This window comes from Oncorhynchus mykiss, chromosome 15 (assembly GCF_013265735.2).
Source record: "Oncorhynchus mykiss isolate Arlee chromosome 15, USDA_OmykA_1.1, whole genome shotgun sequence".
NCBI lineage: Eukaryota > Metazoa > Chordata > Actinopteri > Salmoniformes > Salmonidae > Oncorhynchus > Oncorhynchus mykiss.
Window position 1 is genome coordinate 18,413,248 of NC_048579.1, and position 27,820 is coordinate 18,441,067.

Genomic DNA, 27,820 nt, shown 5'->3' on the forward strand with positions numbered 1-27,820 from the left:
CATACCGCTCAGGAGGGAGACGTGTTCTGTCTCCTAGAGATGAACGTACTTTGGTGCGAAAAGTGCAAATCAATCCCAGAACAACAGCAAAGGACCTTGTGAAGATGCTGGAGGAAATGGGTACAAAAGTATCTATATCCATAGTAAAACAAGTCCTATATCGACATAACCTCAAAGGCCACTCAGCAAGGAAGAAGCCACTGCTCCAAAACCGCCATAAAAAAAACCAGACTACAGTTTGCAACTAAACATGGGGACAAAGATTGTACTTTTTGGAGAAATGTCCTCTGGTCTGATGAAACAGAAATAGAACTGTTTTGCCATAATGACCATCGTTATGTTTGGAGGAGAAAAGAGGAGGCTTGCAAGCCGAAGAACACCATCCCAACCGTGAAGCACGGGGGTGGCAGCATCATGTTGTTGGGGTGATTTGCTGCAGGAGGGACTGGTGCACTTCACAAAATAGATGGCATCATGAGGCAGAAAATGATGTGGATATATTGAAGCAACATCTCAAGACATCAGTCAGGAAGTTAAAGCTTAGTCGCATGCCCATAAAAACGCATTGAATAAAAGATTCATACATGGCAAAACAGATAGTAAAAAAGGAAGTTTGTTTTTAAGTGTCTGTCCTATATCTGATAAATATAAGACAGATCAGGATCTTTTATAATTTTTGACCCATATTTAAAGCGTAGGTAGCATAAACATCACTACATCTAACATGCAGTAGAATACACACCAAAAGTCACAATGCAAAATTACACCTCACTTTATTACATAAAATTGATCAGAATTCAGAAGAATTTTTTTATTTTTTTTTATTTTTTATTTTTTTTATTTCACCTTTATTTAACCAGGTAGGCTAGTTGAGAACAAGTTCTCATTTGCAACTGCGACCTGGCCAAGATAAGGCATAGCAGTGTGAACAGACAACACAGAGTTACACATGGAGTAAACAATTAACAAGTCAATAACACAGTAGAAAAAAAGGGGAGTCTATATATACACATTGTGTGCAAAAGGCATGAGGTAGGCAAATAATTACAATTATGCAGATTAACACTGGAGTGATAAATGATCAGATGGTTATGTACAGGTAGAGATATTGGTGTGCAAAAGAGCAGAAAAATAAAAATAAATAAATAAAAAAAATAAAAACAGTATGGGGATGAGGTAGGTGAAAATGGGTGGGCTATTTACCAATAGACTATGTACAGCTGCAGCGATCGGTTAGCTGCTCAGATAGCAGATGTTTGAAGTTGGTGAGGGAGATAAAAGTCTCCAACTTCAGCGATTTTTGCAATTCGTTCCAGTCACAGGCAGCAGAGAACTGGAACGAAAGGCGGCCAAATGAGGTGTTGGCTTTAGGGATGATCAGTGAGATACACCTGCTGGAGCGCGTGCTACGGATGGGTGTTGCCATCGTAACCAGTGAACTGAGAATGCCGAAGTCATGCCGGAAGAATGCCAGGCTGTGATGTAATATGGAGGACCCGGCAAGCCAGCCTATTCCCTATCATGTTAACTCCAACTGAAATAACTTCAAATGTTTAACTTCAAATTAAACCAAACCGTGTGCGCTCATGACTACTGGTTTAAGTAAAATTTTCAACCAAATTACAAGCGAATACTTTATTAGCTTGCACAGTTGCAAGCCAACTAGCCTGCTAACATTAGCCCTACTAGCCTGTTAATGTTAGCCTTACCAACCTGCTAATGTTACGTTAGCACAGCGTGACTCAGACAGTTGCTAGGCGAGACAACCACATACTGTATCACAGCCAAATATACAAACATTTACAAACATTCCAGTCCAGATAAACAATGGATATATACCATTTTGCAACAAAAAAAAAACACTTTGATACACATTTAAAATCTATGAATTAAAAATCTTATAACATCAATATTTTACACACACATGAAGGTACTCATACGCATACGAAATATGAAATACACTCTTCAAATACACAGCTTAAGTATTAGGTTGCCTGTTCATTTTGTTGCCAGATGTGGCTACCTACTTTGTCACAGTTGTCCCCTTGGTGAATGGCCTGTATTGAGTTGGGTCCCCCTTTCTCGCTAATCTCCTCTTGTAGTGTACACATTGAGATCTTGAGCTAACACCATGGACATCTTGAGCCAACACCATTGACGTCTTGAGCCAACACTATGGACATCTTGAGCAAACACCATGGACATCTTGATTCAAAACCATGGGACATCTTGAGTGAGGGAGAAAGAGATAAAAAGATAAAGGAGAGAGAGAGAGAGAGAGAGAGAGAGAGAGAGAGAGAGAGAGAAAGAGAAAGAGGGGGAGGAGAGAGAGAGCGAGAGAGAAAGAGAGAGAGGGGGAAGAGAGAGACAGTCATGGATTGTGAAAGACAGAGAGGAAAGGAATAAAGAGGTGGGGCAAAATCTTCCCACATCATTACACAGCAACTCAGCCTCCCACAGCCTCATGGGACCAAGCAAGCTGAAAAAAGAAGGAAAAAACCCTGTCAAACAAATCAACAATCAACAATGAGGCAACATGTTGGCAAGAACACCAAGGTAACATTTGAATAATCAAACAGTGATTATAAACGCACACAAGCGGTCGGAGGCCAAATTTGAGAGAGTCTGACTTCCCAAATCAACTACCCCTACGTGAACCCCCCCATTCACAACGTGGTTTCAGGGTATTTCGTTTTAATCTGTATGTAAATCCATTACGTTAGTTATGTCATGAAAGGAATAGCAGTCGTACAAAATCATATGAATTAGAGGACGGTTACTAAGTATACCAAGCATTAAGAACTCTTTCCATGAAATAGACTGACCAGGTGAATCCAGGTGAAAGCTATGATCCCATATTGACGTCACTTGTTAAATCCACTTTAGTTAGTGTAGACGAAGGAGAGGAGACAATGATTTTTAAGCCTTTAGACAATTGAAAAATGGATTGTGTATGTGTGCCATTCAGATGGTGAATGGGCCAGACAAAATATTTTAAATGGTAGTAGGTGCCAGTTGCACCGGTTTGTGTCAAGAACTGCAATGCTGCTGGGTTTTTCACACTTAACAGTTTCTTGTGTGTATCAAGAATGGCCCACTACCCAAAGGACATCCAGCCAACTTGACAGAACTGTGGGAAGCATTGGAGTCAACATGGGCCAGCATCCCTGAGGAACGCTTTCAACACCTTGTAGAGTCCATGTCCCGGCGAATTGAGGCTGTTCTGAGGGGAAAAGGGGTGGGGGGCATCTCAAAAATGTGAAGGTGTTGCTAATGTTTGGTGTACTTAATGTATAATATTTTACGTCTTCCCTGGTCGTACAATAGCATACGATTTGGATGAAGTCACTTATCATATGTCTTGGAGGGCGTATAGTATTATAGCTTTCTCTGAGACCAGGTTGCTTGTTGCGTCATAACAACCAAGAAGAATTACAGGGAGAGTTTACGTTGGCGGATAGTGTAACTAATGACAATGGTTAGGTGAATTTACGTAGCAGGTTAGGTGAATTGGGTTAAGTTTAGAATAAGGGTTAGGGGAAATGTTAGCTAAAATGCTATATTTGTCCGCGACAAGAACACTCAACCTTTGGATTGCTAGATGGTCACGAATTACCCCCACCCATCCTCCGCGACCAACCTCCCGTCTTTTGTATCTGTCTAAAGTAACTACCTACTATTCGTAGGTATTATAATTCTTGGAGGTGCTCAGAAATACGTAAAGTATGTTTCGTATGGCTCTGAGGCCAGGTTGCCCTTCAAGCCTCTTTATTTCTTAATTTACTCTGAATTCGCATCTTTTCCTCTCCTCCCCTCTTTTCTTCTCTTCCCCTGTGGTCAAAGCAAGGGAGTTGATTAGACAGAGGGTTCAGTGCGGGTGCAGTTGTCTTGCCCAAATTAATAATCTGTCACGAGGGGGTCATCAGTCATCGATGAACGTGTTTTTGCCTCCATCCCCTTGTTAATGAAGCATGTAACGTTTTTGGGGGGAGGGTCAGGGTGTGTATGCACTGTGCATGCATTTGTGTGTATCTGTGTGTATGCAGTTTGTGTGTGTGTGTGTGTGTGTGTGTGTGTGTGTGTGTGTGTGTGTGTGTGTGTATCTTGAAAGAACGGAGATAGATTAAAGACAAGCTGTAATCCTCTAGGGACATAAGGTCTCAATTATAACTAACTGATGATGAAGAAGCTGTCGGTTAAGACGTCGGCAACATTGATGAACCATAATCCCCTTTTCCCCTCATCACAGTGACTATGGAATCAATTCAACCACGCCTGTGTTTTGTGGGCTGATTTACAGCCACGAATGGCTCAGTGTTTTTCCTAATCACTGGTTTCTCTGAAAACTGAGCATCAGGGTTAGAGGTGCACCACACACTTATGATGAAGAATACCTTCTCTGTCTGTCTCTGTTGACCGTGGTATGTGAGTGTGAGAATGTGATGTGTGCACCCAAGCCTCTGTCCATTGCCCATCCATCTCAAGAGATATCTGGAGTGGTTTACTCTGTTTGAATCCTAGAATAAATTGGCAATTGCACAATAACGCTACAAATAATGGTTCTTATCTTCATCCCCATCCAGGCTACCATACGATGGTGAAGCGTGAATGACCAAAGGTCTAAAGACGAGTCATGCTACAGGCCCATGCAGTCCCCTCAGGCTGATGACTCTTCTTACATCCCAGTTGTAATGGTCTAATAGGACACCTAGATGAATAATGCTGACAGCCTGTCAAGTGACTCTAAGCTTTAGCTGGATATGCTGGATAGAGGCCCTGACTGGGCCCTAGGCTGACAGCCTCTGGCACCGCTGGTACACTGCTCCTCCATGTGTTGCTCTTTATTGCTGATTTCCCAAAGGGATATCAGGTCAATCCCCAGTCTCAGGCTAGGCGGGTTTGGGGTGAGGGCAGAGGGTTTGTGGGGTAGTGGGGTGGTGGGCTTGACCCGAGCGCTGAAGTTAGGGGCCAGGTCTCCCTTGCAAAAGTGTTATTTTGACCTCGATGGGACAGCATGTTCAAATAATGATTATATAAATAATGAATTTATGTCTGAGGTTAATTTCTGATTTAATAGGGATTCCCTGGGTTATGGAACAATTGCTAGGGTGTGTTCAATGTCAGGGTGTGTTAGCTAGGGTGTGTTCAATGTTCATAACATTTCGGATAGAAGTGCAGCTAACATGATTCCTAATTCTAGAGAGAGAGAGAGAGAGAGAGAGAGAAAGAAACAGGGAGAACATGTGTGTGTGTGTGTGTGTGTGTGTGTGTGTGTGTGTGTGTGTGTGTGTGTGTGTGTGTGTGTGTGTGTGTGTGTGTGTGTGTGTGTGTGTGTGTGTGTGTGTGTGTGTGTGTGTGTGCAATAGGCAAGCTGTTCTAAACCATCAACATCAGGGCCACAAACTACATGTTCCTATCCTCAGGTAAACCCTATCTCCCCCCTCTCCCTTTTGTTCAGTATTCTCTTTAGACGCCTGCGCCCAAGTGCTGCAGCTGAAAGTACCCGAGTGGCGCAGGCAGCCAGCCTTTGAAATGAATCCGAGGCCCATTTAACTTGTTCAATACCCCTAGTGACCTACATAGTGCACTTTAGTGGATCAACCCTATTTTTGGAGGGAATTGCATTTGCCTAAACGGGCTCTTGGTCAAGCCTGACAAGCTGTCCTTTACATTTCATTAACTCCAGAAATGCTGAGTGCTGGTCCTACAAGGTGCAAGACTACAGAGTGCTAGACTACAGGGTGCAATACTAAAGGGTGCTAGACTACAGGGTGCAATACTACAGGGTGCTAGACTACAGGGTGCTAGACTACAGGGTGCAATACTACAGGGTGCTAGACTACAGAGTGCTAGACTACAGGATGCAATACTACAGGGTGCAATACTACAGGGTGCAAGACTACAGAGTGCTAGACTACAGGGTGCAATACTACAGGGTGCTAGACTACAGGGTGCAATATTACAGGGTGCTAGACTACAGGGTTCTAGACTACAGTGTGCAATACTACAGGGTGCTAGACTACAGGGTGCTAGAATACAGGGTCCAATACTTCAGGGTGCAATACTACAGGGTGCTAGACTACAGGGTGCAATACTACAGGGTGCTAGACTACAGGGTGCAATATTACAGGGTGCAAGACTACAGGGTGCTAGACTACAGGGTGCTAGGCTACAGGGTGCAATACTACAGGGTGCAAGACTACAGGGTGCTAGACTACAGGGTGCTAGACTACAAGGTGCAATACTACAGGGTGCAAGACTACAGGGTGCTAGACTACAGGGTGCTAGACTACAGGGTGCAATAATACAGGGTGCAAGACTACAGGGTGCTAGACTACAGGGTGCTAGAATACAGGGAGTTAGACTACAGGTCACTAGACTACAGGGTGTTAGACTACAGGTCACTAGACTACTGGGTGTTAAACTACAGGGTGTTAGACTACAGGGTATTAGTCTACAGGTCACCAGACTACTGGGTGTTAAATTACAGGGTGTTAGACTACAGGGTGTTAGACTACAGGTCACCAGACTCCTGGGTGTTAAATTACAGGGTGTTAGACTACAGGGTGTTAGACTACAGCTCACTAGACTACTGGGTGTTAAATTACAGGGTGTATATTTACAGGGTGTTAGACTACATTGTGTCAGACTACAGGGTGCTAGACTACAGGGTGCTAGACTACAGGTGTCTAGATTACAGGGTGCTAGACTACAGGGTGTTAGACTACAGGGTGCTAGACTACAGGTCACCAGACTACTGGGTGTTAAATTACAGGGTGTTAGACTACAGGGTGCTAGACTACAGATCACCAGATTACATGTCACTAGACTACAGGGTGTTAGACTACAGGTCACCAGACTACAGGTCACCAGACTACAGGTCACTAGACTACAGGTCACTAGACTACAGGGTATTAAACTACAGGGTGCTAGACTATTGGGTGCTAGACTACAGGTCACTAGACTACAGGTCACTAGACTACAGGGTACTAAACTATAGGGTGCTAGACTACAGGTCACTAGACTACAGGTCACCAAACTACAGGGTGCTAAACTATATGGTGCTAGACTACAGGTCACTAGACTACAGGTCTTTCTACAAACTAAAAGGGTTCTACCTGGAACCAAAAGAGGATATCCTATGCGGACAGCCAAAGAACCCGCTAGGATTTGTTCTTCTAAATGTAGACCTGAGAAACAACAGGAGAATGTAAATAAGTCATTTACAGTCATTCTGCAACAATGTTGATGTGTTATCAGGATATCCAAGTCTGGGGGTGCCTTTTCTCTTCGCTCCGTTAGGTGTCTTGTCTCTTCAGATAGCATCTCTGGGCTCCATAACTACAAAGCATTAGAAGCTGAGGCGTCCATTGATGTACACTCTACATGCTCACGCGTAACAATTTCATTTATTAATTTATGACACACAACAATACATGATTAACTCTTTGAATGATCTTTATCTCTAATATTTTCCCAAATACACATGAATCCTGTACTGGTGGTTACTAAGATAATTATATAGGTTATAAAAATAGGTATCAAAAAGAAACATGGGAATAACCGGTGCTGGTTGTGAAAACATGGACACATGAGATAGGCAGAATTCTGTCAAAGCAAAGGCGGGCGCAAAGTTGGTTGAGATTATGCTGCGAGAGAGAGAAAAGCAAGCCAAGCGTACTGGCGTTTTGTTCAGCCCTACACAATGTCCGTTGCATCAGGGTCTGGGGCAGTAAATAGCTGAAATGGTATGGAAGTAAAAGGCGAGACTTCACATGCATGGTGTGCAGGCGCAGTGGGCCTCACAAAGGCCATGGAATCACACACAGATTGATTTAACCTGTTTATAAAGCTGCAAAACACGAGGGGATATTTATGTCATAGGATTTGATGCAGGTCAGGCCTGAAATATTGTATAACATGTATAATGTCTTAATGTACGGTTGACACTCATTGAAGTACTGCATTTTATACTTTTTTTCATGGGGTTATTGACCCAGACAGTGATTTCTGATTAAAAACATTCAGTAACACTTTATGAGCAGTTATTGTCACCTATGTTGTGTAAGACGTTATGAATGTGTTCGCATTATATGAAAAGGTTATTCATGGGATGTGTTACCAAATAGTCTATATTTTCAATGAAGTTGCCATCTTCTGAGCCTGCATTAATATGGAATGGTATAGGTAAGGCCTTAGACAGGTCTAAAGTGGCTACAGTGATTATTTCGATATTTTATTCTCTAGTGAGCAGATTGCTACCTGGTTGAAAGACTGTATGAGTCTCCAGACTCTGATGGACTGGGGTTGTAAGCTGAGGTAATGGGACATCAGGTGCTCTTTTGATGTGGACTCTCACAAGGAATAACGTGAAGAAACGCATGAATGGATGAAAAATGAGGCCTGTCCGATCATTCAATTAGAGTACAAAACAGATGGCATGGTCTGTTTGTGCACGGAAGTTTGTGCACCCACACAAACACGCGTACAGGCATTCACGCACACGCACACAAACACACACACCATTACACACCCACACCACGCATAACACAATAGTGGCACAATCTATTTTGGCGACAGAATAACTGTCCTCGGCTGAAGTAATGATGAGAGTGAAGGGGAGGCAATATCAATGACAATGACAACCGTTTCGTTATGATAACCCCCCCAAGCTTGGTCTATCTGTACATTACAATAGCAACCAAATAGGACCTTTCGCTGCAGTGGGCAGTATTCAGACCCCTTGACTTTTTCCACATTTTGTTACGTTACAGCCTTATTCTAAAATGGATTTAATAAAACATTTTTCTCATCAATCTACACAAAATACTCCATAATGACAAAGCAGAAACTGTATTTTTTGACATTTTTACAAACGTATTACAAAGAAAAAACAGATGCCTTATTTACATAAGTATTCAGACCCTTTGCTATGAGACTTGAAATTGAGCTCAGGTGCATCCTGTTTCCATTGATCATCCTTGAGATGTTTCTACAACTTGATTGTGATAAATTGGACATGATTAGGACAGGCACACACCAGTCTATATAAGCAAAAACATAAGCCATGAGGTTGAAGGAATTGTCCGTAGAGCTCTGACACAGGATTGTGTCGAGGCACAGATCTGGGGAAGGGCACCAAAACATTTGAATGTCCCCAAGAACACAGAGGCCTCCATCATTCTTAAATGGAAGAAATTTGGAACCACCAAGAAGAATGGGAGAAACTTTCCAGATACAGGTGTGCCAAGCTTGTAGAATCATACCCCATAAGACTCGAGGCTGTAATCGCTGCCAAAGGTGCTTCAACAAAGTACTGAGTAAAGTGTCTGAATGCTTACGTAAAATGTATATTTTTTTATGAATTTGGAGAAATGTCTAGAAACCAGTTTTTGCTCTGTCATTATGGGGTATTGTGTGTATATTGATGAGGGGAAAAACGACTTAATCCATTAAAAATACGGCTGTAATGTACCAAAATGTAAAAATTCAAGGGGTCTGAATAGTTTCCGACTGGACTGTACATCACAAAAGACTGACATATAATACAAGCGTTTTACATAGAAACACCAGATTCTTTACGTTTCTTTTTTTAATGTTTCTTTATTATGAAGTTATGAAAAAGATGAATAACATTCCACCCATGAGGCCACTAGAGGGCGATTTGGTTATTTGACTGCAGGAACGATGTCTATGTTAACTCAGGTCTGCATTTAGGAGTGATACCCCTGTGTGACTGCCCTGTTGATTACCTCTCTCTGTCTCTTTCTATCTCCCCCTCCCTACTCCCTCTCCCTATCACCTCCTCGCTACTCTCCCTCTCTCTATCTCTCTCTTTCCTTTCCCTCTCCCTCCCTGGTAGCTGGTGAAGTCAACCCTAGGACAGGTGACTCAGGATGAGAAGATGGCCACCCTGCTGCTACCACCAGGTCCTGACAGCTTGCACCGGTTCACCCGGGAGTCCCTGGCTGCCGTGGAGCAGCGGATCGCTGAGGAGGAGGCCCGGCGTACCAAGCACTACCAAGAGGACCTGGGAGACGTGGAGCTGCCCCGGCCCCGGGCCGACCTGGAGGCCGGCAAACAGCTGCCACGCATCTTCGGCGACATCCCCGCCGGCCTGGTGGGAGTCCCACTGGATGACTTTGACCCATTCTACTTCAAGAACCAGAGAGTGAGCACTGGGGGGTGATGGTTGGTGGGAGAATGAGAGGGGCTGTGTGGGTGTGTGTTTGTGTGTGAGCGTGAGGTGGTGGGTGTCTCTCTCAAGGGTCCTTATACTTGTGTTCGAATGCCTGTGTTAAATGTGTTTCTAAGAGCATGTCACTTCTTATATCATCACTGACATCGCTTCCTTTGTCTATTGGACCTCCTTGAAGGATTTCCTCTTTAGTACCAGTCCAATTACTGGAACATCTTCCTGTGTGCTTTTATTCATCTGAACCAATTTCCCCTTCTGAAACACATCTCTGGTGTACTCACAGTGACCCTCCTTATATAAAGCCTCTGAAATGGTGTGTGTGCGTGTGTGCGTGTGTGAGTGTGTGTGTGTGTGTGTGTGTGTCATCCGTCCTAATGGAAACTGGCTGTGGCCTTTGAGGCAGGTTGAAAGGATTCCCCATACCCATTTTTGGGCCCTGTGACTGGGCCTGTTTGGGGTGCTGATTCAGGATGTGTGTGTGTGTGTGTGTACGTGCATGTGCGCTCGTCTGCACATATGTGTGTTCTTAGGATGCAAAAGGTAGGACTGATTTACGAATAGAAGGATCAGGCAGACAGACAGACAGAAAGAGAAACAGACAGACAGACAGACAGACAGACAGACAGACAGACAGACAGACAGACAGACAGACAGACAGACAGACAGACAGACAGATGATGGTTTACTGTTGGCACCATTTTGTTTCTCACACAGTCCTTCTTCCTTAAAAATAGTTTTGAAATGGGTTTGTCCCCCCCCCCACTGTGTAGACTGGAGGGTGCCTCATCAAGTCATTCTATACAGTATGCATTACAGTATACCTCCCAGAGTGGCACATTTTTGTTCCAGCACCAGCACATCCATATTGAACTACTCGACTTATCGTCAAGCCGCTTGATAAGTTGAATTAAGTGTGTTAGTGCTGGGCTGGAACAAGAATGTGCAACCCTGGGGGTACTGTAGGACTGTAGATGAGAAAAACGTGTATTCCAGGATGTGAATAATAAGCTTTTAAGCTGGTGGATAAACAAATTGAACTGACAGCTATGGCTGTAGTTGGTGTGGCATCAGTTGGATTTAAGTGATTTGAGTATGTAGCAATTGAGGAAATAACATTTGATTTGATTTAATCAGTTTCCCAGGGAGTGGAAATTGTACCGGTACAGTATGTGAAAAGGACAGAGGCTAGAGTACTGGTTTTAAGGTGCTCAGTTTTAAAATTGGCCTTTCAAAATTCATCAGTCTGGAGCTTTGGTTTGCTGGAGGATACAGAGGGAGGCTGAAGAGCTAGTTCTCCTGGTGATAGCTAGTTCTCCTGGGGATAGATAGTTCTCCTAGGGATATATAGTTATTCTGGGAATATATAGTTCTCCCGGAGATAGATAGATCTCCTAGGGATATATAGTTATTCTGGGGATAGCTAGTTCTCCTGGGGATAGCTAGTTCTCCTGGGGATAGCTAGTTCTCCTGGGGATAGATAGTTATTCTGGGGATAGATAGTTATTCTGGGGATAGATAGTTATTCTGGGGATAGATAGTTCTCCTGTGGATCGATAGTTCTCCTGGGGATAGATAGTTATCCTGGGGATAGATAGTTGTTATCCTGGGGATAGAGAGTTCTCCTGGGGATAGAGAGTTATTCTGGGGATAGATAGTTATTCTCCTGGGGATAGATAGTTGTTCTCCTGGGGATAGAGAGTTCTCTTGGGGATAGATAGATAGTTCTCCTGGGGAAAGATAATTATCCTGGGGATAGATAGTTGTTCTCCTGGGGATCGATAGTTCTCCTGGGGATACATAGTTCTCCTGGGGATAGATAGTTGTTCTCCTGGGGATAGAGAGTTCTCTTGGGGATAGAGAGTTCTCTTGGGGATAGAGAGTTCTCCTGGGGATAGATAGTTCTCCTGGGGATAGATAGTTGTTCTGGGGATATATAGTTGTTCTGGGGATCGATAGTTCTCCTGGGGATAGATAGTTATTCTGGGGATAGATAGTTCTCCTGGGGATAGAGAGTTCTCCTGGGGATAGATAGTTGTTCTGGGGATAGATAGTTGTTCTGGGGATAGATAGTTATTCTGGGGATAGATAGTTGTTCTGGGGATAGATAGTTGTTCTGGGGATAGATAGTTATTCTGGGGATAGAGGACATGTCAGCTGGATACAGTTGTGGGTCCTCACCTCACTTTCCTCTGTCTTCCTGAATGTTTCTGCCTCCCCTCCCTCTCTCTCTCCCTCAATCTCTCTCCCCATCCCTCCTACACCCCCTCCCTCCCTCTATCTCTCTCTATCGCTCTCTTTCTCTCTGACTCTCCCTCAATCTCTCTCTCCCCATCACTCCTGCACCCCCCCCCTCTCTCTCTCTCTCTCTCTTTCTCTCTCTGACTCTCCCCCAATCTCTCTCTCCCCATCCCTCCTGCCCTCCCCTCTCTCTGTCTTTCTTTCTTTCTTTCTCTCTCTCTCTCTCTCTCTCTCTCTCTCTCTCGCTCCCTCTCTCTCTTTCTCTCTCTCTCTCTCGTTTTCTCTTTCTCACTCTCTTTCTCCTACCTCTCCTCCAGAGGATAAGAGCTCCTGCTAATTTCCCAAAGGTTTTGTAGAGGAATGGAACAAATAAACCAAACCAAAACAACCTCTTATTGTTTACCTTAACTGGCCCAGGCCATTTGATAATCCAATAGGTCTATGCAAGCCAACACCGACAGACTATGAGAGAGTGGATAAACCTGCTGGTAATATATGAACTACAGTTTAAGAGATGTTTTCAGATTACTATGAAGGCTTGGGATGTGGATGAAGGCTTGGGATGAGTCTGTTTTGAGGTCTAAATACATTGGACTAGGGTTGCAAAATTCTGGTAAATTTCCCCAAATTCCCAGGTTTTCCACGAATCCCTGTTGTAAACATTCCCGGAATCAGGATGGAATAGGCAGGAAATGTAGTATTTCTGGAAAAGATGGGCTTTTAGGGAAAGTTATGCAACCCTACATCGGACACACTTTGAGTGTAAAGACATTTTACAGAGCAGAGAGTACCAGCATGGGGGACTTGCAATGTAATCAGTGATTTTGTTTGTTTGTGTGTGTGTATGTGTTTGGGTGTGTGTGCGTGCGTGTGTGTGTGTGTGTGTGTGTGTGCGTATGTGTATGTGTGTGTGCGTGGATGTACTGTCGTGTGTGGTTGTTGCCACTGCAAGTTTATTGTACATATTTATTGCCATGCCATATTGCCCTTAACCATGATGCATCTCTCTGTCTCTTTCAATTTCCCTCACCCCCTCTGTCTCTCACGTTCTTCCTCTCTCTCTTTGTCTCTCTCGCTTCCTGTTTCTCCACAGACATTTATAGTACTGAACAAAGGGAAGGCCATCTTCCGATTTAGTGCCACGTCTGCACTCTATATTTTTAACCCCTTTCATCCTGTTAGAAGAGCATCAATAAAGGTTTTAGTACACTCATATCCTTTCTGATGGGACGCTCACAGCTCCACCAACACTTGTCTGTTTTAGGGTTTCAAAATGAAAATCAATGAGCAGAGACTGAACAACATTTGGGAGGGAACCAAAGCCTTACAATGTACTCTGGTTCAGTTTGTCTAGTTAGATTGTCATGTCATTCTCATTGTAATCATGTTGACATTGTGTACTAATGGGGGTAAATAGAGACGGGGGAGGGAGCTGAGCTGCTCAGAATTGAGCCGTTGGTATTGCCTGCTGTCTCTCACTATCAGAATTGAGCCGTTGGTATTGCCTTGCTGTCTCTCACTATCACTATTGAGCCGTTGGTATTCCCTGCCGTCTCTCACTATCAGAATTGAGCCGTTGGTGTTGCCTGCTCTCTCTCACTATCAGAATTGAGCCGTTGGTATTGCCTGCTCTCTCTCACTATCATAATTGAGCCGTTGGTATTGCCTTGCTGTCTCTCACTATCACTATTGAGCCGTTGGTATTCCCTGCCGTCTCTCACTATCAGAATTGAGCCGTTGGTGTTGCCTGCTCTCTCTCACTATCAGAATTGAGCCGTTGGTGTTGCCTGCTCTCTCTCACTATCAGAATTGAGCCGTTGGTATTGCCTTGCTGTCTCTCACTATCATTATTACACTAAATCAATGAATGCGAGGAACACAGGCCTAGACTTGTCCTCTGCCTCATGTGCATTAAACTCATCTTAGAGGTTGTACTCCAAAACAGATTTCATCTAAAGCTGTCACTGACTCATAGACTCAGTGGATGGTTACTGTTAGGTTATGTATAGACTGGATGGTTACTGTTAGGTTATGTATAGACTGGATGGTTACTGTCAGGCTCTATATATAGACTGGATGGTTACTGTTAGGCTCTATATATAGACTGGATGGTTACTTTTAGGTTATGTATAGACTGGATGGTTACAGTTAGGTTAGGTATAGACTGGATGGTTACTGTTAGGCTCTATATATAGACTGGATGGTTACTGTTAGGTTATGTATAGACTGGATGGTTACTGTTAGGCTCTATATATAGACTGGATGGTTACTGTTAGGCTCTATATATAGACTGGATGGTTACTGTTAGGCTCTATATATAGACTGGATGGTTACTGTTAGGCACTATATATAGACTGGATGGTTACTGTTAGGCACTATATATAGACTGGATGGTTACTGTTAGGTTATGTATAGACTGGATGGTTACTGTTAGGCTGTGTATAGACTGGATGGTTACTGTTAGGCTCTATATATAGACTGGATGGTTACTGTTAGGCTCTATATATAGACTGGATGGTTACTGTTAGGTTATGTATAGACTGGATGGTTACTGTTAGGTTATGTATAGACTGGATGGTTACTGTTAGGCTCTATATATAGACTGGATGGTTACTGTTAGGTTATGTATAGACTGGATGGTTACTGTTAGGTTATGTATAGATTGGATGGTTAATGTTAGGTTATGTATAGACTGGATGGTTACTGTTAGGCTCTATGTATAGACTGGATGGTTACTGTTAGGCTATATATATAGACTGGATGGTTACTGTTAGGTTATGTATAGACTGGATGGTTACTGTTAGGCTGTGTATAGACTGGATGGTTACTGTTAGGCTCTATGTATAGACTGGCTGGTTACTGTTAGGTTATGTATCGACTGGATGGTTACTGTTAGGTTATGTATAGATTGGATGGTTAATGTTAGGTTATGTATAGATTGGATGGTTAATGTTAGGTTATGTATAGACTGGCTGGTTACTGTTAGGTTATGTATCGACTGGATGGTTACTGTTAGGTTATGTATAGATTGGATGGTTAATGTTAGGTTATGTATAGACTGGATGGTTACTGTTAGGTTATGTATAGACTGGATGGTTACTGTTAGGTTATGTATAGATTGGATGGTTACTGTTAGGTTATGTATAGACTGGATAGTTATTGTTTGGCTCTATATATAGACTGGATGGTTACTGTTAGGCTCTATTTATACTAGATGGTTACTGTTAGGTTATGTATAGACTGGATGGTTACTGTTAGGCTCTATATATATATATACTAGATGGTTACTGTTAGGTTATGTATAGACTGGATGGTTACTGTTAGGCTCTATATATAGACTCAATGGTTACTGTTAGGCTCTATATATATACTAGATGGTTACTGTTAGGTTATGTATAGACTGGATGGTTACTGTTAGGTTATGTATAGACTGGATGGTTACTGTTAGGTTATGTATAGACTGGATGGTTACTGTTAGGTTATGTATAGACTGGATGGTTACTGTTAGGTTATGTATAGACTGGATGGTTACTGTTAGGTTATGTATAGACTGGATGGTTACTGTAAACTCAGTCAAGTGTTTTTTTGTTCTATTTTTAACCTTTATTTAATTAGGAAAGTCAGTTAAGAACAAAATTCATATTTACTATGACGGCCTACCCCGGCCAAACCCAGACGCACCCTATGGGACCCCCACATCACTCCGGATGTAATACAGCCTGGATTCGAACCAGGGACTGTAGTGGCACCTCTTGCATTGAGATGTAGTGCATTAGACCACTGCGGGAGCCCGAAATGATGAAGTGATGCTGTAAATCACAACCTAACAACAACGTGTTTTTTTCTCAGAGGATTCGGGAAGCCCCTATAGGAATGGGATTTTACTGTAGTGACCAAGGCCATTGTATAAGGTATCCATAGTAATGGGAACGGTATTGGAATGTTGATGGTCCCTGTAGCTATGACACTCAGTTACCCATCATCCATTGGTAGCCCGGAAGTGAGTTTTCTACATGATGTTATGCCATAATTATTTTTATTTTGGACCAGAGCTTTAGTTCTGTTTTGCCCCCCAACACAATGTAGGAAGGCTGCTCCCCCACCAAGACAATGTAGGAAGGCTGCTCCCCCACCTGCCCCCCCCCCCCCCCCCTCCTCCTCCACCACACTCCCCCTATTCCCCTCTTCCTCCGCTGAGCCCTGCTATAAATATCTGGAGTGGTGTTTGCGGGTGTTGAGAAATACTAGGCTACCCGGACACTTTGCTCTTGTCAGCCCGATAAGCGGGTGGAATAGGTCATCTCTAAAGGTGTTTTGGGCGCGGGGGGGTAGGATAGGGTAGGGCGGAGGGGCCAGAGCTAACCCTCTTCTCATATACCCTATGGGCCCCAAGCAAGGGTCTGCCTCCAGTCCACCCACCTGACACCTTGGCCTGTCGCTATGGTGCCAGGCGGGGGCGGCTCTGACACAGAACCAGAGTCTTCCCAAGATGAGATGTCATAGCTCTGCAATGAAATAAGAGGGCTGGGATTGAGGATTTAGAACCGTATGACTGCTCTGCCTGATAGCTGTCAAGACGGCAGCATGAGCAATCACATACTAAAATATGTACCGTACATCAATCACATACACAGAACACACGTACACACACGCACATGATTCTTCGTCGGCTCGTCCTTTAGTGCGTGTGCCTATCTCTCTGTTCATGCCAGTGTCATGCCTGTATGTGTGCATGTATGAGCTGAGAGAGTGGTGAAAAGCGTTCCCTTTGAGGCCACGTCACAGATGCCATGTGTCCTCACGATTGCTGATTACCCAGGGGTCCTTGGGCCAGGGTACATGTTTGATTATTAACTAGGGATCAATGAGGTTGTAGCCACTACACACTTACTTTAAAGTGGGTACAGCACTACAAAGCTGTGATTGAAGTCATCAAAGCGAGAATATATAATATATGCTGTAGATTAAGCCGTCAGAGACCTAAGTAAGCATTCTGTAAAAGGATGAGAATTCATGCAAAAGCTTCCGCCGAGATATGCTTCAACGACTCACAGTAGGCTCATAAAAAAAATCATCTGTGTACATTTTTCTAGCAATTTATTAACAAACCCTGTGATTCCAGGCTCTAGCAGCTTTTGGCAGCAGTCTGATTTGTACATAATGCTGAAGTTGACTTTCTCATTAATAGTGTGGGTGCTCTGGAAGACTCTGTAGAGCCAGGGTGCTTATGGTTATGGTGACTAATTTGAGTAAAGTGCTGTCTGTGAGTGTGGGAATTTGAACGCGCCGTCATAGTAATGCTCAGGCAAAGGGACTTATGACACGGAAGCCATTATTTTGACACCTCAGTTTTGGTAGGGGAGTCATTTGATTGTGTAACTGACCAGGGATTCAAACTCTAGTTGCCTGCTGGTAGCCCTCTGACCTAAAGCCTAAGCACAAGGTTACTCATTACAAGGGTTTTTCCGAACAACCTGTAAATACAAGCAACAATAAGAAAGCAGAACGTTCTCCCGTACGAATAGCCTAGACCATTTCCAACTACAAATGCAAATGTGGGACAATTTATTCTATCGGGAGATGTTTGATAGACAGATATCAACGGATCAACATTGAAGTACAGAGAGAAATCAACTGATCACAATCTTCTAAAATATAGGCCAAATTGAAAATTGGGGACAGGAAATCAACTTTCAAGTCACCTACTCAATTCCCCCTCACTAGCTGTGTTGAAGTTGCATATTTAATCCGTTTTTTAATAGGCAGTTTGGGTTCCACTTGCCACTCTCCACACAGCAAGGCGGATGTTTTAATTTTGCCTATGGAGTGAGAAGGGAGGGGGGAGTGGGAGGATAATGCTATTAGCACCATGGTGGCCAAGGCTAACCAACAGCTGAGGTATAATTTTTGCCGTTAATTAGCTTTCGCCCCAGCAAATAGTTAGAATATTTGTTCTGTGCTTGCTCTTTGCCCCTGTGAGTATTTACAAGAGATTTACTTCTTACTTTGGACAGATATTTCTATAGTATGTTTATTATTTCAGATCATTTTGAGTAATTTGGTTTCCTAAACATAGAAAATATTTAAACTATTAAAATGTACACTACACGCCTACAGTACATGCAGAGATGGTTTCTCAGCCTAGGCTTCACATACGGTATAATTCTGTGTCAATGTAGCTTTTAATCACTGCAATAGTATGTAACAACAATGTTGTACTATTACACAATTTTTTTCTTTCTTCTATTCACTCAGTAGAGTGATATGACAGCAGGCAAACCAAACCTAAATGGGATACTTGGGCATAAATAATCACTACAAATGCATATTCAGAATAGTACTGTGTCAATTTATGTATATGTTGTTATTGAATCGACCATTTTCCTTAACCAAGGGCACGTTATTCAGTCTGTTCATAATGTGCACTATTTTGACCAACTGTTGCTTCATGGCCATGTCGGAACCAGCGTATTGGGCCAAGTATGTTGAGTAAGTATGCCTTGTTCACCCATCATCTCTGTCTCTCAGCATTGATGCTAGCTTCTTCTGTGAATTCTCTCTGTGTTCTTCTTGCTGTTCCCTCAACCCTCTTTGACTGTATTGATCCTCTGTGCCCTATGTGTCCTGATGTAACGCTTTGCCAGGTGTTTGTTGCCTTGCCAACCACAATTAGCAAGTAAGTTCACGATTTTAGTGTACCCGGCTAATTTGCTAATTGCACTCTTGCTATGCTACATCGGAATGAACAACCATGGTATGGGTGTCACATACCGTTTATACATTCTTTCATTAAAGGGATTCATATTCCAACCAAACACTTTGATAAACAAACAATTGAAAGCAAAATCAATGATGGAATGGGAATTATCATTCAGTTGAATCTTTGTCTATCTCTCTCTCTCTCTCTCTCTCTCTCTCTCTCTCTCTCTCTCTCTCTCTCTCTCTCTCTCTCTATCTCTCTCTCTCAGAGTCAATCATTCACAGTATAAGTTCATCTCACACAATGGATTTGCTGTTAGGCAGCGGCATGTGTTGTATGGATAGAGGGGATTTGACCCACAGACATGCAACCAACGTAGTCTAGTCTGCCATGTTGTGATAAGCAACTGCCCTTTCTTTGAAACAGTCCAAGAGTCCAAAACCAGAGTACACTCTTAGAAAAAAAAGTGCCATCTAGAACCTCAAAGGGTTCTACAGCTATCCTCAAAAGAGAACCCTTTGAATAACCCTTTTTGGCTCTAGGTAGAACCCTTTTGGTTCCATGTAGAACCATTTTGACAGAGGGTTCTACATGGAACCCAAAGTGGTTCTACATGTCCTATGGAGACAGCTGAAGAACCCTTTTGGAACCATTGTTTCTAAGAGTGTAAGCCCTCCAAGTTTACCTTTAATGAAGACAGTCTTTCAGACAATGGAATCTGCACAGTCAACAACGCACTACCAATCGGCACGATCTGTAGCATGCAATGACTCCCAGTCAGTCACAGTCTACCTTCTTAACCTTACAGTCAGTAACAATGACAAAGACTAAAAGGAATATGGCTGTGCACTTCCTCCGAATGATGCATCCTCCATCCCAATCTCTGTTGCCTCTGAAGAGTCTCTCTCTCTCTCTCTTAATTTATTTTATGTTACAATGAAGTGACACACTGGATTTTAATGCCCATTCTTGTCTTGATGACCTGCTTAACTCATCAAGGAGCACTGCTGTCAAAGAGCTTGTTGTCTGTGTCTTCCCTTCTGCTTCTCATTCTTACTGTCCTGTGACTCGGTCTCTTCCTAAAGCTGCTACATGTCTCTGTCTTTAACCTAAAGCTGCTACATGTCTCTGTCTCTAACCTAAAGCTGCTACATGTCTCTGTCTCTAACCTAAAGTTGCTACATGTCTCTGTTTCTAACCTAAAGCTGCTACATGTCTCTGTCTCTAACCTAAAGCTGCTACATGTCTGTCTCTAACCTAAAGCTGCTACATGTCTCTGTCTCTCCCTAAAGCTGCTACATGTCTCTGTCTCTCCCTAAAGCTGCTACATGTCTCTCTCTCTCCCTAAAGCTGCTACATGTCTCTGTCTCTCCCTAAAGCTGCTACATGGTTCTGACTCTCCCTAAAGTTGTTACATGTCTCTGTCTTTAACCTAAAGCTGCTACATGTCTCTGTTTCTCCCTAAAGCAGCTGGATGTCTCTGTCTCTAACCGAAAGCTGCTACATGTCTCTGTCTCTAACCTAAAGCTGCTACATGTTTCTGTCTCTAATCTAAAGCTGCTACATGTCTCTGTCTCTAACCTAAAGCTGCTACATGTCTCTCTCTCCCTAAAGCTGCTACATGTCTCTGTTTCTCCCTAAAGCCGCTACTGTCTCTGTCTCTCCCTAAAGCTGCTACATGTCTCTGTCTCTCCCTAAAGCTGCAACATTTCTCTGTATCTAACCTGAAGCTGCTACATGTCTCTGTCTCTAACCTAAAGCTGCTACATGTCTCTGTCTCTCCCTAAAGCTGCTACATGTCTCTGTCTCTCCCTAAAGCTGCTACATTTCTCTGTATCTAACCTGAAGCTGCTACATGTCTCTGTCTCTAACCTAAAGCTGCTACATGTCTCGATCTCTCCCTAAAGCTGCTACATGTCTCTGTCTCTCCCGAGAGCTGCTACATGTCTCTGTCTCTCCCTAAAGCTGCTACATGTCTCTGTCTCTAATCTAAAGCTGCTACATGTCTCTGTTTCTCCCTAAAGATGCTACATGTCTCTGTCTTTCCCTAAAGCTGCTACATGTCTCTGTCTCTAATCTAAAGCTACTACATGTCTCTGTCTCTCCCTAAAGCTGATACATGTCTCTGTCTCTAATCTAAAGCTCTTACATGTCTCTGTCTCTAACCTAAAGTTGCTACATGTCTCTGTCTCTCCCTAAAGATGCTACATGTCTCTGTCTCTAATCTAAAGCTGCTACATGTCTCTGTCTCTCCCTAAAGCTGCTACATGTCTCTGTCTCTAATCTAAAGCTGCTACATGTTTCTGTCTCTCCCTAAAGCTGCTACATGTCTCTGTCTCTAATCTAAAGCTGCTACATGTCTCTGTCTCTAACCTGAAGCTGTTACATGTCTCTGTCTCTCCCTAAAGCTGCTACATGTCTCTGTCTCTCCCTAAAGCTGCTACATGTCTCTGTCTCTCCCTAAAGCTGCTACATGTCTCTCTCTCTCCCTAAAGCTGCTACATGCCTCTGTCTCTCCCTAAAGCTGCTACATGTCTCTGACTCTCCCTAAAGTTGTTACATGTCTCTGTCTCTAACCTAAAGCTGCTACATGTCTCTGTTTCTCCCTAAAGCTGCTACATGTCTCTGTCTCTCCCTAAAGCAGCTGGATGTCTCTGTCTCTAACCGAAAGCTGCTACATGTCTCTGTCTCTAACCTAAAGCTGCTACATGTCTCTGTCTCTAACCTAAAGCTGCTACATGTTTCTGTCTCTAATCTAAAGCTGCTACATGTCTCTGTCTCTAACCTAAAGCTGCTACATGTCTCTCTCTCCCTAAAGCTGCTACATGTCTCTGTTTCTCCCTAAAGCTGCTACATGTCTCTGTCTCTCCCGAGAGCTCCTACATGTCTCTGTCTCTAACCTAAAGCTGCTACATGTCTCTGTCTCTCCCTAAAGCTGCTACATTTCTCTGTATCTAACCTGAAGCTGCTACATGTCTCTGTCTCTAACTAAAGCTGCTACATGTCTCGGTCTCTCCCTAAAGCTGCTACATGTCTCTGTCTCTCCCTAAAGCTGCTACATTTCTCTGTATCTAACCTAAAACTGTTACATGTCTCGGTCTCTCCCTAAAGCTTCTACATGTCTCTGTCTCTCCCGAGAGCTGCTACATGTCTCTGTCTCTCCCTAAAGCTGCTACATGTCTCGGTCTCTAATCTAAGGTTGCTACATGTCTCTGTCTCTAATCTAAAGCTGCTACATATCTCTGTTTCTCCCTAAAGATGCTACATGTCTCTGTCTTTCCCTAAAGCTGCTACATGTCTCTGTCTCTAATCTAAAGCTACTACATGTCTCTGTCTCTCCCTAAAGCTGATACATGTCTCTGTCTCTAATCTAAAGCTGCTACATGTCTCTGTCTCTAACCTAAAGTTGCTACATGTCTCTGTCTCTCCCTAAAGATGCTACATGTCTCTGTCTCTAATCTAAAGCTGCTACATGTCTCTGTCTTTCCCTAAAGCTGCTACATGTCTCTGTCTCTAATCTAAAGCTGCTACATGTCTATGTCTCTCCCTAAAGCTGCTACATGTCTCTGTCTCTAATCTAAAGCTGCTACATGTCTCTGTCTCTAACCTAAAGCTGCTACATGTCTCTGTCTCTCCCTAAAGCTCCTACATGTCTCTGTCTCTCCCTAAAGCTGCTACATGTCTCTGTCTCTCCCTAAAGCTGCTACATGTCTCTGTCTCTCCCTAAAGCTGCTACATGTCTCTGACTCTCCCTAAAGTTGTTACATGTCTCTGTCTCTAACCTAAAGCTGCTACATGTCTCTGTTTCTCCCTAAAGCTGCTGCATGTCTCTGTCTCTCCCTAAAGCTGCTGGATGTCTCTGTCTCTAACCGAAAGCTGCTACATGTCTCTGTCTCTAACCTAAAGCTGCTACATGTCTCTGTCTCTAACCTAAAGCTGCTACATGTTTCTGTCTCTAATCTAAAGCTGCTACATGACTCTTACTCTAACCTAAAGCTGCTACATGTCTCTCTCTCCCTAAAGCTGCTACATGTCTCTGTTTTTCCCTAAAGCTGCTACATGTCTCTGTCTCTAACCTAAAGCTGCTACATGTCTCTGTCTCTACCTAAAGCTGCTACATGTCTCTGTCTCTCCCTAAAGCTGCTACATGTCTCTGTCTCTAATCTAAAGCTGCTACATGTCTCTCTCTCCCTAAAGCTGCTACATGTCTATGTCTCTCCCTAAAGCTGCTACATGTCTCTGTCTCTAACCTAAAGCTGCTACATGTCTCTGTCTCTAACCTAAAGCTGCTACATGTCTCTGTCTCTCCATAAAGCTGCTACATGTCTCTGTCTCTCCCTAAAGCTGCTTCATGTCTTTGTCTCTCCCTAAAGCTGCTACATGTTTCTGTCTCTCCCTAAAGCTCCTATATTTATCGGTCTCTCCCTAAAGCTGCTACATGTCTCTGTCTCTAACCTAAAGCTGCTACATGTCTCTGTCTCTAACCTAAAGCTGCTACATTTCTCTGTTTCTAATCTAAAGCTGCTACATATCTCTGTCTCTCCCTAAAGCTGCTACATGTCTCTGTCTCTAATCTAAAGCTGCTCTATGTCTCTCTCTCCCTAAAGCTGCTACATGTCTCTGTCTCTCCCTAAAGCTGCTACATGTCTCTGTCTCTCCCTAAAGCTGCTACATGTCTCTGTCTCTCCCTAAAGCTGCTACATGTCTCTCTCTCTCCCTAAAGCTGCTACATGTCTCTCTCTCTCCCTAAAGCTGCTACATGTCTCTCTCTCTCCCTAAAGCTGCTACATGTCTCTGTCTCTCACTAAAGTTGTTACATGTCTCTGTCTCTCCCTAAAGATGCTACATGTCTCTATCGCTAACCTAAAGCTGCTACATGTCTCTGTCTCTAACCTAAAGTTGCTACATGTCTCTGTCTCTAACCTAAAGCTGCTACATGTCTCTGTTTCTCCCTAAAGCTGCTACATGTCTCTGTCTCTCCCTAAAGCTGCTACATGTCTCTGTCTCTCCCTAAAGCTGTTACATGTCTCTGTCTCTAACCTAAAGCTGTTACATGTCTCTGTCTCTAACCTAAAGCTGCTACATGTCTCTGTTTCTCCCTAAAGCTGCTACATGTCTCTGTCTCTCCCTAAAGCTGCTACATGTCTGTCTCTAACCTAAAGCTGCTACATGTCTCTGTTTCTCCCTAAAGCTGCTACATGTCTCTGTCTCTCCCTAAAGCTGCTTCATGTCTCTGTTTCTCCCTAAAGCTGCTACATGTCTCTGTCTCTCCCTAAAGCTGCTACATGTCTGTCTCTAACCTAAAGCTGCTACATGTCTCTGTCTCTCCCTAAAGCTGCTACATGTCTCTATCTCTAAAATAAAGCTGCTACATGTCTCTGTCTCTAACCTAAAGCTGCTACATGTCTCTGTCTCTCCCTAAAGCTGCTACATGTCTCTGTCTCTCCCTGAAGCTGCTACATGTCTGTCTCTGTCTCTTTTCTATTGGTTTCTTTCTTCTTTAACTGCACTCTGAGTCGGGGTACCATGTGGAGGAAGAAGAGCAGTGTTTTGCTCCTCACCCTAGCTAATGCCATTTCCTGCTAATGTTTTGACCTTTTGTTCCCCCTTCCCTTACCCCATACACCCGCCCAGGTACACTTTCACTGGAATTTACACGTTTGAGTCATTGATAAAGATTCTGGCGAGGGGATTCTGTGTGGGGCCATTTACCTTCCTGCGGGACCCATGGAACTGGCTGGATTTCAGTGTGATTGTCATGGCGTAAGTATCTCTCTTGCTACAGTAGACCTCTCTGTATTGCTCCTGTTAGTGTCTGACTTCATTTTAACCTACTTCCTTTTAACCTGCCCTCTCCTTCCTTTTAACCTGCCCTCTCCTTCCTTTTAACCTGCCCTCTCCTTCCTTTAAACCTGTCCTCTCCTTCCTTTTAACCTGCCCTCTCCTTCCTTTTAACCTGCCCTCTCCTTCCTTTTAATCTGTCCTCTCCTGCCTTTTAACCTGCCATCTACTTCTTGTTAAGATGTCCTCTCCTTCCTTTTAACCTGCCATCTACTTCTTGTTAACCTGTCCTCTCCTTCCTTTTAACCTGCAATCTACTTCTTGTTAAGCTCCCCTCTTCTTCCTTTTAACCTGTCCTCTCCTTCCTTTTAACCTGTCCTCTCCTTCCTTTTAACCTGCCCTCTCCTTCCTTTTAACCTGCCCTCTCCTTCCTTTTAACCTGCCCTCTCCTTCCTTTTAATCTGCCCTCTCCTTCCTTTTAACCTGCCCTCTCCATCCTTTTAATCTGTCCTCTCCTTCCTTTTAATCTGTCCTCTCCTTCATTTTAGCCTGCTCCCTACTTCTTTTTAAACTGTCCTGTCCTTCCTTTTAAGCTGTCCTTCCTTTTAAGCTGCCCTCTCCTTCCTTTTAACCTGCCATCTCCTTCCTTTTAACCTGCCATCTCCTTCCTTTTAAGCTGCCCTCTCCTTCCTTTTAACCTGCCATCTCCTTCCTTTTAACCTGCCCTCTCCTTCTTGTTAAACTGTCCTCTCCTTCCTTTTAAGCTGTCCTCTCCTTCATTTTAAGCTGTCCTTTCTTTTAAGATGTCCTCTCCTTCCTTTAAAGATGTCCTCTCCTTCCTTTTAAACTGTCCTCTCATTCCTTTTAAACTGTCCTCTCCTTCCGTTTAAACTGCCCTCTACTTCCTTTTAAACTGCCCTCTACTTCCTTTTAAACTGCCCTCTACTTCCTTTTAAGCTGCCCTCTACTTCCTTTTAAGCTGTCCTCTACTTCCTTTTAAGCTGTCCTCTCCTTCCTTTTAACCTGCCCTCTACTTCCTTTTAAGCTGTCCTCTCCTTCCTTTTAAGCTGTCCTCTCCTTCCTTTTAAGCTGTCCTCTCCTTCCTTTTAAGCTGTCCTCTCCTTCTTTTTAACCTGCCCTCTACTTCCTTAAAATATTGATTTTGGCCTTTACTACTAAAACCCATAGAAACGCATTGAATAACACATTAATAAATGTCAAAACAGGACAGTAAAAAAAAAAAGTAAATACTTACTCGACTACTGGAAATCCCTGTTATACTTCACTATACTTCAATTCTCTTTCTTTTTTAACCAATAGATGCAGTGCAAACTTTTACTTCCAACATTTTAGAATGCAACCTGAATTTAATGACCAATTACCGAAGTTCTTACTCTTCAAATGTTACATTTTGCTTTGGTGGTGTGGGAGTAGAAAGCACCTTAAACTGCTTTTGAATAATCTATTTTGCTCCTGACTTTCTACTGTGGATGGTCTAAACACTGAGGACATACGGCACATTTTTTCTAAGGGAACAATTTTGAACATCCCCACTGTGCATTAACTGACTCACCTGTGAGAAAACCGTGTTTGAAGTAGAACTGTAGGTAAGGTGCCAAAGGCTCAGGCAGTTTCCTAGTCACCCATAACAGCCTCTAAACCAATGACAGATTGTCAGATAGGGGACCTTAACCAGAAGCAGGTTCCAATGGAGTCATTAAGGATGCCTCCAGAGATTGGATTAAATCCACCTCCACCCCCCCCCCCCCCCCCCCCTCCCCCCCGATGAAGTGTTGATTTCTCGTTTGGCTCCTGCAGCTTTATTTCCAGTCGACCTTGAACTGGAAGCCTCTGTGGGGTCAGATGGATATTTAGCAGGACAGGGACACATCAGTTACCGACCCCCGCTGCCCTCCCACTCGTGTTGACAGACAGGCCACCTTCCTTCCCGCCGTTGGCTTTATTAAATCCAGACTGATGACCGGGAAATGGATACCCCCCCCCCACACTGATAAATATCCACACCCCCAACCCTGGGTGTTCCCATGGAAACGGAGTGCATGCCATGTTAGCTATGAAGCTTTTGGAAAACTCACCTCAGAAATGTAATAGGGAATGGAACCACTTAGGTCCAGGAGACTTAACATACCTCATATGAGCAGCACATGGACTGGCACCATATTAGTTTTTCACATTTTTCTGGAGTCTCTTGATGTGGAGACATACTAACAGCACACATAACTGTAAAAATCTGGAAATATCTATACCTTGCTGTTTCTGTCCTGTTCTCCAGGGAAAGCTTCACTAAGAGGCAGTGCTTAGCCTGCAGTTGTCTTTACGTTTTTTTTTTGGTGTTTGACCAAATAACTGTAATTTGATCCTGCAGGTTGCTAACCGAATTTGTTAAAGTAGGCAATCTCCAAGCACTTCGAACATTCAGGGTCCTCAGAGCATTGAAAACTATTTCAGTAATCCCAGGTAAGAGGGAGTCTCCCCTTGTGCTGCAGTGTTACCAAAAAATGGGTTACATTGTCTATTGTCCAGTCCACATACTGTTACTGTACTGTACATACCCCTTCACCCTCTTCCTCCTCTCTGTCCAAGCCAAAGCCATCCTCTCTGACCCTTGACCTCAATCCAAGCCCTCCCCCCTCCCCTCTATTCCAATCCCGGCACATTCAACTGTTGTGTTTTGCCTGTCGTCGGTGCTTTGTCATTGTGTCTGCTTGACTTTCACTTGTTGCAGATATGTTACTGAGTTTGTGGACCTGGGCAATGTCTCAGCCTTACGGACGTTCAGAGTCCTACGAGCACTGAAAACTATCTCAGTCATCCCAGGTGAGAAGGGAGTTTCAAACACTAAGACACCACCCACCGTTGGAAGAACTAAACCCCGGCTACGT

General features: G+C 43.5%; 1 protein-coding gene across 1 annotated transcript in view; it reads left to right on the plus strand.

Annotated features, from left to right (window-relative positions):
- The window catches only part of scn5lab (sodium channel, voltage gated, type V-like, alpha b), a 189,960-nt gene that overhangs the window by 23,091 nt on the left and 139,049 nt on the right, over nt 1-27,820 (plus strand). Inside the window, exons 2-6 of the mRNA XM_021562572.2 lie at nt 9,863-10,171; nt 13,530-13,648; nt 18,836-18,925; nt 24,771-24,899; nt 27,664-27,755. Of these exons, the coding sequence (XP_021418247.2) occupies nt 9,905-10,171; nt 13,530-13,648; nt 18,836-18,925; nt 24,771-24,899; nt 27,664-27,755 (697 nt within the window). The 5' untranslated portion in view covers nt 9,863-9,904. The remainder of the gene's footprint in view (nt 1-9,862; nt 10,172-13,529; nt 13,649-18,835; nt 18,926-24,770; nt 24,900-27,663; nt 27,756-27,820) is intronic.